Source organism: Penicillium oxalicum, chromosome IV (assembly GCF_001723175.1).
Source record: "Penicillium oxalicum strain HP7-1 chromosome IV, whole genome shotgun sequence".
Classification (NCBI taxonomy): domain Eukaryota; kingdom Fungi; phylum Ascomycota; class Eurotiomycetes; order Eurotiales; family Aspergillaceae; genus Penicillium; species Penicillium oxalicum.
In genome coordinates, this window is record NC_064653.1 from 2,743,219 (window position 1) to 2,756,022 (window position 12,804).

The following is a 12,804-nucleotide window of genomic DNA, read 5'->3' on the forward strand; positions in this document are numbered from 1 at the left end:
TACAGCCTACAGCCAGCCACAGCCACAGCCCCACTGGGACTCCAGTTCACGGACGGCGACTTGGTAAAAGCCCGGGCATCCACGAAAAGGCGGTTCTCACCCATCTCATTATCTTTCTCCGCGTGTTTGTTGCTGCTCAGGGAGTCAGGACCCACTATTCAGTGCTCTCTGGATCGACGACCTTGGATCATTGATTTCGAGAAAAACAATGTGAACTGAATGGATGCCCGGTAGAGATCTCATCGACCTCGGTAGTTTGGAAGTCTCCTGTGTTTCGAGATTGTAATCCCCGCGAATGGGGGACGCGATTCACCAGACGGGAAAAGAGATTGAGCAGAGGTCTTTTGTGACAATTACGACGTCAGTGTGCGTCTTTATACAACAAAAAGCAAAAAAAAAGAAAGTAAAAAGAAAGAAAAAAGCTGGACGGGCCAAATAGGAGACAATTCATGCAGTCTCAAGTGGAGACGTTGCTGATCGACGAACGATTGTTCCCAAATCGAGAGGAGCTGAAGGGGGGGGAGCGTAGCTGAAGAAACGAGGACGATCCGAATCTGCAGCCGTCTGCAGCACCAATCATCATGGTATACGCCAATCTTGGCCAGAAAATGAAGCTCATCAATGGGACAATGATTACCGGAATAGTCGCATTGCAGGAGTATGGAACCTCGCCCAATTCCCTTGGTTGGCAGTAATGGAGGGTAGGGGGACACACCTAGACGCGTGGATACCTCCATTGAAGGTATGAAGAACTCCACTCCGTTTTCGTCTGTTGGGCACAAAAATATAAATAAGAAAGACTCCAGCATCATCGGGACTCTGCTCTGATCTTTAAATGTCTGCTTTGCATTCTTCAGGCCTCATCACCAAGTTCCCATCACCATGACCGCGGTAAACGCAGACAGACAAGAAGCCGAGGTCTCTCTTGGACCCATCGGGACTGGAATCTACTACCTCTGTAAGTTCAACGACTTTTGTGAGAAAAAGAAAAGAAAAGAGTCCTTCCTCTGCTGTGTGTGATGCACTCCCTTGACTCCATGGCCTTTTCAAAAACCGAGTACATGGTGAAACTGACCAGAACATTCTTCCCCAAAAAAGGCCAGTGGATTTCCCCCGACCCAACTGGTCTTGAACAAGTAGCCAGTAGTGGCCCGGGGCTATCGGACTGGAGTCTGGCCATCAACCTCAAGACAGACGATCTCGTCTTTCTCAACACCGCCGGCTACAACTCAGGATACTTCAAAGTCCATGGAGCGCCCGGTGGGGCCCTCTTCCTGCTCAAAGATTGGATGATCCAGTCGCGCGATTCAAACGAAAGCTTTAATGTCCTTTACGCGGACATATACCATCCCGGCGATCCGAATTCGACATGCACGAGGGAAAACCTCGTCGAGTTCGCTCGCCGGTGGAATGGATTCGAGTTGATCGGGGACGATAGGAGGTATTACTTAACGCTCATCAAGTCGATCGTGCAGCGGGAGGAAAAGGAGGAACAGGATCGATGGAGAGCCGAGGAGGAAGAAAAACAGAGGCAACTGCGGGAGTTGGAGAGAAAGTTTCCCGATGGTGTGACTTGGTCTGCTCTCGCGGCGGACCAAGAAAAGGAGGAGGACGAGCAGATGGCGTCGATGCGACAAAATGAGGAGGACTTCCCGCCACGAGGACATGATGATAGCTATGCCGGCTATTTCAACCAAAACGATGACGACGATGCTGACTCTGACGACGATGACGACGATCGTTGAGAAGGAGGGAGCCGGTTTGTCTCCATCTTTGGCAATGGTCTGCCTGCGTCTTGTCCAGAGTCCACCAGTCACGTTGCTCAGATGGAGAATCGAGCCTTTCTCTCTCTCTCTCTCTCTCTCTCTCTCTCTCTCTTACTTTGAAATTAGTTACCGAGACTCCGCTATATTGCAAAATTGCAATGCTGAAAACGTGGTGAAACCCCCCCCAGGCAGTAACCTTCTTGCTCGGGTTACCAGGAAATTGAAAATCTCCTCGCCGGGATGGAAGTTCTAGCTACTCGTCTGTGACTGAGACGGAAGAGATACTCTCGTATAGGTACCAGACCTCTAACGATGTAAACTCCATCCTCCACTTTGGAAATGCTTCATGGTATGGAGATAGTGTCCCGGCTCGCGTCCGTCAACGTTTGTGGCTATGCAGGAGAGAATTCATCTTGTCCCACAGAATCGGGAAAGATTCATGGCTGGAAGGTATACGTAAATCAGTCGGTATTCCCGAGCAGACTTGGTTTTTCCAATACGCATTTCATCTCAATTTGATTATTCCACAAAAATGCAAGATATTCAATTCATGGTGAAGCAGAGGGGTATTAGTGCATGAAAACATCAAGTCATCGCGTCAGCACAAGAGGAAAAAAACCAAAGCAGAATTCAACACACGAGGTTCAAGTGACCGTGAGCCCGAGGATCCATACTGAATCAAGCAAAATGTGACAGGGGTATAAATCACATATCCATGGGCATTATCGCCCAGTAAAAACGCATCAAGTCGATGAGATGGACTTGCACATCCGCCGCGGCGGGTGTCGACTTCAACCAGTGAGGCTCGGCGAGAACATCACAACACGTCCACAGGCAACCATGTCAAGGTACAGGGAATGAAATGCAAGTTCTTGAATTCGTAAACAAGAGAGAAACAAAACAGGTGAAGGATAATCAAACATGAGGATCCGGGTATCGATAATTGACAACAAAGTGAGAAAATGACGAAACTCGCATGTCAGGAGCCGCGCAAACACCAGAACCAGAAACCTGCAACTTGTCCCAAGATCAATGGAAAGGGCGAGATCAAGGACCTCAATAGCACCACCAGATCGAGATCCAACAGAGGCAAAATCAAAATGGAGGGCAAAATTCAAAAGACACATGTGAAATCCATAACAAATGCCAGAAAGCTTCGAACAAGAAAAGAGAGAGAGACAGAAAAAACAAACATAAACTGAGTCTTCCACGAAGATGACAGGGGCAACGCCAATCTCATTCCCCCAATGCGCCTCATCCTCAATCGTCGCCCTAGACGCCGAGTATGCAAACCAAAGGTGTTCCATGATGTAAACTGAAAGTGAACCATCCCGCGCTGGCCCCCAGCCACAGAATGGTGTACACGGGGAAGAGCGTGGAGAAAACTACTCTAGTTCATCTCCATCCCGTATTCATCTTCCTCCTTGAAGCTCATGGCCGCGTGACCCGCGCTGTTCCAGTATTGTTGTTGGCCTCCACCGTTGGAGCTGCTGCCACCGCTGTGGAACGAAGGGCTCAGGCCGGGCGGTGTCAAGCCGTCGCTGCCGACGGGGTCACCCGCCAAGTTCGTATGCTTGGGAACACGCAGGCCGCTCCCCGGACCCCGGGTGTAACTGAACGAGGACGGATCATTCTTCTCCAAGGCATCGAGAATCTCACTGCGCATGCGCTTCTCATCCTCGGTGGGCTCAAACGGCCAGGTGCCGCCCAGACTGCTGATCATCTCGGCGAGCTCCGCCTCTTGCTGGTACTTGACGTGCAGTGCCCACATGAGATCGCGCATCCAGCTGACCGCGCCGTTCAAGATGTCTCCCTTATTGGGTCCCTTCTCCTTATCCTCGATGGGGAGACCCATGGTGATGTTGCCCGGGGTTGCACGACGGCCGTTGCCACCGGCAAGGAGGGAAGTGGCGGCATTGCTGCCGGCGCCCACCATTGAGAGCGCAGTGCTGTTGACCAGCTGCTTGCGTACCTTGTCGTCCTCCAGTCGGTGCTGGGGCACCAGATGCGAGAGATCCTGGATACGCTCATTGATGTTGTCGCGGCGGCGACGCTCCACGAGATTGTGTGACGCACGACGTCGGCGACGCTTGGCCTCCTGAGATTCGAGATCCTGCACACTCCCGGGAGGGTGTCCATTGTCGACCTTGGCTGGCAGGGATGCATGCTTGCCAGACTGAATGATCTCCGAGATGCCCAGTTGGTGCGGATGCAAGTTGGGCGAGCCGAGGGGGGAGTCGATGTAGGACTGGGCACTTCCCGGTGTCCCGTCCCACTGATTGGAGAGACTCTTCTGGTGGCGATGTTGAATGCCAGTAGTGCGGATCGGCTGGCCCGGGAAGCTGCCGGATTCCGGGGTACCCAGGGTCAGGGAGCCCAAGGCGGGCGTCTTGGGGGTCATGGGGCTCCGCGTGTCGGAGGAGGTGCGATCCATGGCCTGCAGGCTTGGGCGGGGTTTGGCATTCAGATAGTTCTGATCGAACGAGTTGGCATGGTGCAAATGGTGATTCTGCTGGTTCATCCGGAACTGTTCGTAGTTGAAACTGTTGTTCACAAAGGGACTCGCCATCGGGGCGTTGTCGGGCGTGTTCGAGTACAGATGGGACATCTGGCTCTGGTGACTCATGGCGATCCCTCCCGACTGGTCCTGCATGTAGTTGACGTTGTTGTCGCGATGCACGCCGTTCTGCCCACTGATCTCCAGGTCCAGCAGTTCATCGGTATCAATCCCGGAGTTGCCAAAGTTGAAGCTGGAGGACATGTTCTGTTGCGATCCGTACGAGAAGGGCACGAAGCCATTCTGTTGCATGGTCAAGTCCGAGGGATCCACCCCTTCGTTGGGGTTGCCAAAGTGGTTGTTGAGGTAGCCTGAGTGAGACATCATGAAAGGGTTGCTGTGACTGTCAGATTTGTGCTTGATGAAGAGAGCGGCTTCGGCCATGGTGCGCCGGTTTGGGTTGTCGGGAGCAGAGGGAGAGATGGATCAAAGTGGGCGGAGGTGTTGGCGAGGAAGATTAGGACCAGGCGAATGTGTATCGATATTACTGACCCTCTTTCTTGGAGTGATGCGTAATCACCTCAGGCAGCCGCGAAGACGCCCTGATGAGGTACGGTTTGGTGATGGAGTTCGACGAAGGGACGGTCTCTGTCGTTGTCATGTCACACATCAGCCCACAGATCATGCAAGAAGAGTAGAATAGAGCAAGGAGAAGCAGTGGTTGTGATTGGGTATGACTCCAAGTGCAGACCGTCTTGCATTCACTCGACACCGCGCAAGAGAAGGGGGGGGGGGCAGCCAGGCGAGACGGAGGGGGAGATCTCCGAGTGTCCTGAAGTTCCAATATGCTTACCTGTGGAGTCCCAAAAGTCGTACTGACAGTGTTCAAAGGATGAATGCGCACGTAGGGTGGTCGACGATGTTCAAGGGGAACCAGGTTTTGGTGGGATGAGTCGAAGATCTCGGGGACCAACGACCGGGGATTGTCGGGCAGGCCACACACACGCTGGGGTGGTTGGCGTGGAATCGAGAAAAAAAGATAACAATAGTGGATGGTCAAAATCTAGTAAAAGCACCAAAGTTCCCAATTGTGAGCAACTCAAATCCTCAACGGGAGAACCACAAGGGAAGCGGAGACGTGGCGTGTTCACCAAAAAAAAGAAGGGGAAAGAGAGGGGGGGGGGAAAGGGTGGATGCAGCAGATAAGCGCGGGCCTCCCTCTCCAGGGCAATCGAATCCACGGAGGCAGCCAGGAACCCGGAGGCAACAGGCAGATCAACCAACGGAGATCCACCGCCGGACGCAGAGGAGGGCACCAGATGTGTCCCAATGTAGAGGAAGTAGTAGTGATATCCTCTCCGTGTGCAAATGTCTTGCTTAGAGCTGTGTCATCGAGGAAGAGTCTCTTCACTGGAACAAGGTAGAATCTCGCATACCCCCGAAGGAGACGATCCAGACGATCACGGGAAAGGCGGGGAGCGAAACAAGCGGTGGAGAGCCACGCGGGCGGTGAAGCGATGATGATCGCCCGTTGGCCCGTGAGACGGCGCTGGAACTGCTAGTTCTTCCTCCGAGAGAGATGGAGATGGAAATGGATCGGCTTGGGTGGATGTTCATTGATAATCCAGTTGATTATTCCCTCTTCACATCGAAGGGAAGAGAAAAAACAACGTGGATTAGGCAAAGAAGGTTTCCAACAACCTCATGGATCGGTGGGTGTCTGCTTGCAAATACGAATTGTTCGGGGGCCTGTTCGGCCGAAGAAGCAGAATGACTGGACGGATTGGCTGAACCTTGTCATTCTGCCAAGCGGTTCTGACTTGATTGTCGCCATGTCCGAGCCTCCAAGAGCCGGCGTTGGGTCTCTGCTCGTCGGCTGAAACGGTCTGCTGGCGCTGGTTCAGCACCACGGGCGCCTTGACCCTGCGCCTTCAGCCTCGGAGCCTGGACGGCCCAATGCCCAAGGCCGCCGGGGGTTGGCTCGGCCGCGCCCAAAGGGTCACCCTGCATCGGCCCCGCAGTTCGTTGCTGCCAACACGAGCCCGATCCATTCCCACGGGCTACCTTCTTGTCGCTGACGGAGCATGCTCGCCTCTCCGTCTCTTCGGAAACAGCAACAGAGACGTGGAGAGAGAGGTCCATAGTTTGGGTGCAAGGGAATAGAGGTACAGGAGGGGGTGGAGGTGTGAATATAACAAAGACATACACAACAAAAAATGACAAACGACAGATCTGTGGCAAGAAGAGAATGTAGAGGTAAAGAGATGACGCTTACCTGGGGTGATTTGACCCAACACGGCTGATCAGGGTCCGAGCACGTTTGAATCAGATCAGAAAGAAGAACTTGAAGACTATGAATGGGTCCGATGAAGGTCAGCTCATCATTCACATTGACAGATCCCCCGATTTGCAACAACTGCCGGGGAGGTTTGAGAGAGAGAGCAAAGGATCGATGGACCACGACCACGATCATTTGTCAGGAAAATGAGACGAAAGAGGCTCTGCAACAGTGCAGCCTTTCTCGCGCCATATCCACGGCAGAGCCCCAACACGTGGCAAGGAGCCAGTGCAGGCAGCAGCAGTGGATGCAGGAACGTGATGAAGAGGATGAACAAGAAGATGCAGAAGATGTGATAAGGTGTGCAGGAGAGCCAAAGGAAAACAGAAAAGAACGCCTATACGTACCCTGATCCGAGTGGTCAGAAACTGAACTCAAGATGGAAGACAACCTGCAAGATCCACAAGCCAAGCTATATGCAGCATGAGGCGCGGCACAAAGGTATTTCCAGGTGGATAGAGAGTACGTTGAGTGAGGATGAACCGATCGGCGGCGCGATGTGATCCAGACGAGACCGGATGAGATGATCTCAGAGATGGTATAGACAGAGGAGACGGGGAAATGAGGGGGAGGAGGATGAGAATGATAATGATGAATGATAAATTGAACCTGAGCTTCCACGTCTAGTGGATCGACGAAAAGGTAGTTTCTGGATGGTTTCTCCAAGGAGAAAAGCAATCGAAAGCAGCCAGTGATGCAGTGCCAACACAGCAGCCGTTGAAAAAGGGTGCCGACAAGACGGGAGCAGAGCAGACCGGGGGGGGGGGGAGTTTACAAAGTATCACTTGCAGATGGCCGACGGGGAGAGGGCAAGGGGACTTTAAGAACTCTGCCACTCTCTCGCTTCTGCACCTCTCATTTGATATCATTACAACATCGGTCATGCAGCCCGTCGATCGGTGGAAAATCGATGAGGCTTGCCGGCACTTCGGCCTCGGGGATACTACAGTGCTCTACGCTGGGTTGGAGGGCGCAGGGCCACTCTCACTCACACACTCACACACTCACTCATACTTTTTGTTTGGACCTACATCCACTCACACATCCTGGGAGTTGAGTGGTGTGGGAAGGAGGGGGGATGACCTACTTGACCATAGTACGTGAGAACCTGGTTTCTGGAAATTTTGTTTTTCTTCGTTTTTAATTTTCCCCCCTTCTCTCTTCTGGTGCAGTTTTCCCTATTTTGCCGAATAGGTCATGCAGCGATGCACTGGCTCCGAGTGCCGTTTTCCAAGTTTCTCGGATTCTTGGTATGGAGATATCGGGACATGCGGGTGTGGACGGGTGAATGATTGCATCTTGGTCAAGCGTGATCTATTGTTGCTGGATCGGGGTCGTTTTCAGGGAATGATAGACCCGGAACTTACCAGGTTGGTCATGACAGCTCGGAATAGATACCCTGTTAGAGCTTCAAACAGAAAAAAAAAGGGGGGGAAGGGTAGCAGTCAGATCAGAAACAACTAGTGTCAACCAGAGGTCCATCCACTCTTACAGTACGAGGGTGAGGACCGGGATTTGGATGGAGAGTCGTGGAGGGACGTGGAATGAAAGACTGATGGGATCTGCTTTTTCCTCCTTCTCCTCCTCCCCCCTCTCTATCTCCAAGTGTTCTTCTTCCCTTTCCCCCCCTCCCTCCATCTTGGTCGGAGGAAAGAAGAGAGTGAAAAAAAACAGGATTGAGAATGAAAGTTGGGGTTAAATCATATTAACATATAAAAGAGCATCAGGGCACCAGCCTCGGAATCAAAAATAGACCCCCCACCCCCTCAAAAAGGAATCAAGTACTACCAGGATGGGCAAATCGGAAATAGCATGCGCACCCCATCTTCAGCCGTATTGAGGGCTCAAAGAGAAGGGAAAAGATAAAAATAGGAAGCTTGATTGGTGAGAATTGATGCAGACAAGCTCTCCTTCGGAGCAAAGGGTCATTCGGGGAATGACCTTCTCCCCCGAGAGCTCAAATGATCAGAGAACTCGATATGAGGGAGACAGAAGAAGAGGAGAAAAGGGTGACACGGCCGGATTAGGAAAAGATGTCATCCCATGATACTAGCTACATTTATCACCTGTGCACGAGTCATGACTCTGAGTGGATCGCCGGGGGAGGAAAGGTCAAGGCCACATTGGCTGCAGGAATGTATCAGATGGAGAGAGGGGGGTGGGAGGGGGGATAAAAGAGCTTTCTGCTCTACACGATATCTCCATTCTTCTCAAACCCCCACTCCAGTCTGGGGTTATCCTCAGGCTGCAATATTCCTCTTTGATGGAGTACTTACTGCAGAAGTGAAGGGTAGCTTACAAGGTATGAATAGAAGACCTAGGTAGGCGCAGAGTGTAAAGGTAAATCATGAATTATGAATTCTTAATGTCGAAAAACTAAACAGCATGTATGGTAGTCCGAGGTATAGGTCGCATCATATGTCACCACCAGGGCAACTTTCTCCCTATCCTCTGTCGAGCAAATCCCATTCATGATCTGCAACTCACTTTCTCTCACGGATAGCAGAAGCCTACAAAAAGCCCATCCTTTTTCATCAGTCGGGTCGCATGAGTGACTTCAAGGGTGCGACGAATGCGAATCTCATCCACTGAGCGATACCCATCAAGTCTCCGCGGAGGGGGTTATTCGCTTTCAAAGAGAGGGGAAGAGACGGTGGGAAAAAGCAACATCGCAGTTGAAGAGTCGGGGAGAGTTACCAATAGGAGTGCCACGCTAGATCAAGACTTGATTAAAAAAAATGGAATTATGAGACAGTCAAGTAGATCAATATGGCAAAGCGCGATGATATGCAGATGCGGGGGTGTCTGGATAGGCAACCGTCATGGAGATCTATTGAGTGTCGGGATTGTCGAAGGGCGTCTGTGGGTGGGACTCTTCTTTCCTTCAACGCGGAAGACAAGGTAAAGGGGACGAGTATGTTGTGACTGGTCTTTGAGCCGAATTGTGCGATGAGAATGTACTAACAGGCCCCTTAGATCTGCTTTCTGATGCATCGACAGGGAAAGGTACCTACATAGATCTCACCAGAAAAGTAATGTGTGTCGGACATGCAAGTTACAGTACGGCCTGGGGGTACAGACTATGGACTTGGTAAGTTTTCTCCAGTCGGAGCATATCCATCATCCCGCCTGGAAGAGAGAGCTCTGAGGATGGTATGGAAATCTTGCGGAATCTAGGTATAGCCCCAGATACACGGAAGAGGAAAGTAACAACCACCGAAAAGAAAGTAAGAGAGGCGAAGATGAAGATGGAAATCAAAATCAGAATCGAAAAGAAAATTAAAAAAGCAAGAAAAGCCAACATCAACGCCTCCTCATGGCTGTCAGTGCGCATGTCTGTTCTGCAATGTTGTGCAGATGCTGCTCGCGAGGGTGTGTCGACCTCACGGTGGCGATCATTGGCCGCGATGATCGACAAGAGCTTGGGCCGTTTCCGTGCAGCCTACGAGAAGTCACAGAGGGAGCTGATTCTCCGCTTCGAAACTCTAGCATGTACATAAATTTTGTATTCCTTTTCAAATTTAGCCTTTCTCTTCATTTAAGGAAGCGGTCTTCTACACCGATGATGGATTCCTCTTGGACACAGCAACGGAGGCAGAGAGGGAGGAGAAGAAAGGGCGTAGGAAAGACTGAAAGAACCTTATCAACCGAGACGAGGTCTTTTGCAGCCCCGCCTCGGGGTCCCTTTAGATATTGCATTTACCCTTTGATCTCTTGTAGCCTCCCCATTTTGACTTTGCTCGGGTTCTCCAAACCCGCGCGCACAGATGGTCCGTGACCACGCAGCCTCCAGCGACGGATGTACGCCCTGCACGGCGAATCCGCAATCAAATCGCCGCCCTACTGCCGTCTCCCGCTCACCGGTGGGCCTGGCGGGATGATCGCAAGCCAAGATGAGGGCAACGCATTCGAGTCCTGCGACCCACCACCTCTGCCTTTCCTTTTCCCGTTCATCCCCGTGTTGGACCTCTGGATAGGCGCAACGGAGAACCATGGATGACGGGCACACTAGGATCCCAGGAATGTGGCGGTGTGCAGGAAGGAGGATGAACAAGGTGAGCAGTGACGAGGGTGGCAGGGAGAGACCAAGAAGGAATGTGTCTGAGATGAGTGACCAATAGGTGAAGATGTCAACCACATCGGTATCCTCCATGTTCTCCATATGGGCGTTGCATCTCGACACCAAAACCGGTTAGCTGGCTGGTTGTGCCTCGTCGGCGACTCAGCCACAGACGATAGCCAGATCCTCTCATCCGACTCCCTCGTCAGGCGCGCAGGGCTTTCAGGGGGGTGGGAGTCGTAGGAGATGATGCACAGGATCATAAGCGTAAGCTAGAACCTACATACTACTACCCTTGACAGAAGTCATATTGCAGTGGTCCTCACGATATTACAGGCGTGTAGCCGTGCGCTCCATACTCAGATCTCCACAGCCCGGAGCGTGACATCCGAGGGCGCCTCTTCTTCATGCTTCAAGCTCCAAGGGCCGCTCAGTGACCAAGTAGGTACTCTGACATCCTGTGCATACTCTCACATCGACTGAGGGGCAAGGTGGTGGCTTTGTCCTCTGTCTTTGCGGAGACCAATCTGGGGAAGAGTACCGTCCATCCAGAGTCACGGTCGCATGACAAGCGACCAGTCGGCCCGAAGAATCCCCGCGGACTTCCAAGTTGTCCGCTATGATAGAGTTGTACTGGATCCATGACTACATGCCTGAAGTAGAGAGTGACATACTACTAGCACCCATCCGAATGATGTTGGACACCGCTTCTGCAGAGGCCGTGGGTCGCTGACGTCCCGTCCCGTCAAGGTTCGGAGAGTGTCGCCGAAACTCCCATGGAAATGTAAGGGGGTGCTCGGTTGCTCGACCATGGACGATGCAAGAGTGGGTGGGAATTGATGTCCATCCACTGACGTGAGTAGAAGACAATGTAGCGAATGCACGGTAGCGGTACCTACTGTGGCTCCAACATGACCCAAGAGCATGTCAGTGCAATCACATGCTCTTTCCGATGGCACCTTCACACTTCCATTCCAAGGTCTCGAGTGTCGGCTAAAAACAAATAAAGAACAGTGTCATCCCAACCCTGGAGCCGATGCAACCTCAGCGTTGACTCGGGCCTTTGCACCAGCGGGTGTGATGCGGGGGATATTTTAGAACCAAGACATACGGGGAATGGTGCTGGAGCCGTTTCATCACCCACCACGTTTGTTTCCTCAGCGTTTGAGAGTGATCAACGCACCCTCATACCAGTACTCTGGCAGTGAGAGCATCTTTTCACCCCGTTCAGGTAGTTGGCATGCTTGAGAGTCATTTCGCTGCGAGATATGAGATGCATCCGTGAGAATTGCCCAAAATGCAGGCAGAAGCTAGGGTAGTGTATCCTAGGCACTCCAGAGCGCCGCGTATTCACCACGGATGTCACCCCCAGGCGGCTCAACGCGGCGGGTTGGCTCTATGGGGCAACTCTTGTAAGTCTGAGATGGGTGGCACCCATGATGCCGGCGCGGTACGAAGGAGCATGTAGCTCGTTATGAGTAGACGGGTAATTCTGTCTGTCATCACGACATAGTCTATAAATGGGCCTTATTTCTGGCTCATACTTGAGAGCAACCTACGTATGATCATATTAGCCAGATTTAGCTGCATCGTGAGACATCTTCCATCTTTGGAAGCAAGTGCGTGGTTTGTGCAGTAGACTGCTTACAGCTCTACGAGAATTTATAAAGAACGGATTGTGAACACGATCAGGCAAGGATGACATCCAGAGGAATCTGCCATTCTCCGTTTTCGTTACCGTGACTCGTCCTTGGCGATCTGCCGATGAGATGGGTTTCTGCAGACTAGCCCAAAGCTGATCCCTTCCCGGGTGGATGCAGAGCGCATGCACCGATCGCGATGGGCGTCGACTAGGAAAGATTATACGTATTTTACCGAGAAGGCCGTTGGAACAAAATTGGAGGCCATGGCAGTGAGCTGTGTCACAACCCAGTGAATCGGTACGTGACGGGCAGGTCATCTGCACTCAGGAGTCATTCTCGTTCCGGGACCAAGTTGATTGAGCTGGTGGAACTCTCGTATCGCGAAGGCTTGAGGCTGTCTCATTGGACGCTGTATACGGGCCAGGTCTGAATGGCCATGGGGAGTACTGCCGTCTCCGTCTGGGAGTCGGAGCACTTCACGCTGATGAGATAGAGACCCA

At 52.1% G+C, this 12,804-nt stretch overlaps 6 protein-coding genes across 6 annotated transcripts; 2 read left to right on the forward strand and 4 right to left on the reverse strand.

Moving 5' to 3' along the window:
* Positions 1–882: 882 nt before the first annotated feature.
* POX_d05731 (uncharacterized protein) lies at positions 883–1,745 on the forward strand (the record flags this gene model as incomplete). The annotated part of the gene is made up of 2 exons (XM_050114570.1): positions 883–958; positions 1,099–1,745. 2 exons carry the CDS (start codon positions 883–885, stop codon positions 1,743–1,745), a joined length of 723 nt encoding a protein of 240 aa, XP_049969521.1.
* Positions 1,746–3,156: 1,411 nt separating this feature from the next.
* POX_d05732 (uncharacterized protein) lies at positions 3,157–4,707 on the reverse strand (the record flags this gene model as incomplete). The annotated part of the gene is made up of 1 exon (XM_050114571.1): positions 3,157–4,707. The coding sequence occupies one exon, from the start codon at positions 4,705–4,707 to the stop codon at positions 3,157–3,159; it is 1,551 nt and encodes a 516-aa protein (XP_049969522.1).
* A 1,353-nt stretch (positions 4,708–6,060) lies between these two features.
* POX_d05733 (uncharacterized protein) lies at positions 6,061–6,405 on the reverse strand (the record flags this gene model as incomplete). Its single annotated transcript, XM_050114572.1, has 1 exon — positions 6,061–6,405. The coding sequence occupies one exon, from the start codon at positions 6,403–6,405 to the stop codon at positions 6,061–6,063; it is 345 nt and encodes a 114-aa protein (XP_049969523.1).
* Positions 6,406–9,345: 2,940 nt separating this feature from the next.
* POX_d05734 (uncharacterized protein) lies at positions 9,346–9,651 on the reverse strand (the record flags this gene model as incomplete). The annotated part of the gene is made up of 2 exons (XM_050114573.1): positions 9,346–9,561; positions 9,616–9,651. 2 exons carry the CDS (start codon positions 9,649–9,651, stop codon positions 9,346–9,348), a joined length of 252 nt encoding a protein of 83 aa, XP_049969524.1.
* A 5-nt stretch (positions 9,652–9,656) lies between these two features.
* On the reverse strand, positions 9,657–10,763 carry POX_d05735 (uncharacterized protein; the record flags this gene model as incomplete). Its single annotated transcript, XM_050114574.1, has 2 exons — positions 9,657–10,043; positions 10,305–10,763. 2 exons carry the CDS (start codon positions 10,761–10,763, stop codon positions 9,657–9,659), a joined length of 846 nt encoding a protein of 281 aa, XP_049969525.1.
* On the forward strand, positions 9,757–10,101 carry POX_d05736 (uncharacterized protein; the record flags this gene model as incomplete). The annotated part of the gene is made up of 1 exon (XM_050114575.1): positions 9,757–10,101. The coding sequence occupies one exon, from the start codon at positions 9,757–9,759 to the stop codon at positions 10,099–10,101; it is 345 nt and encodes a 114-aa protein (XP_049969526.1).
* Positions 10,764–12,804: the final 2,041 nt, after the last annotated feature.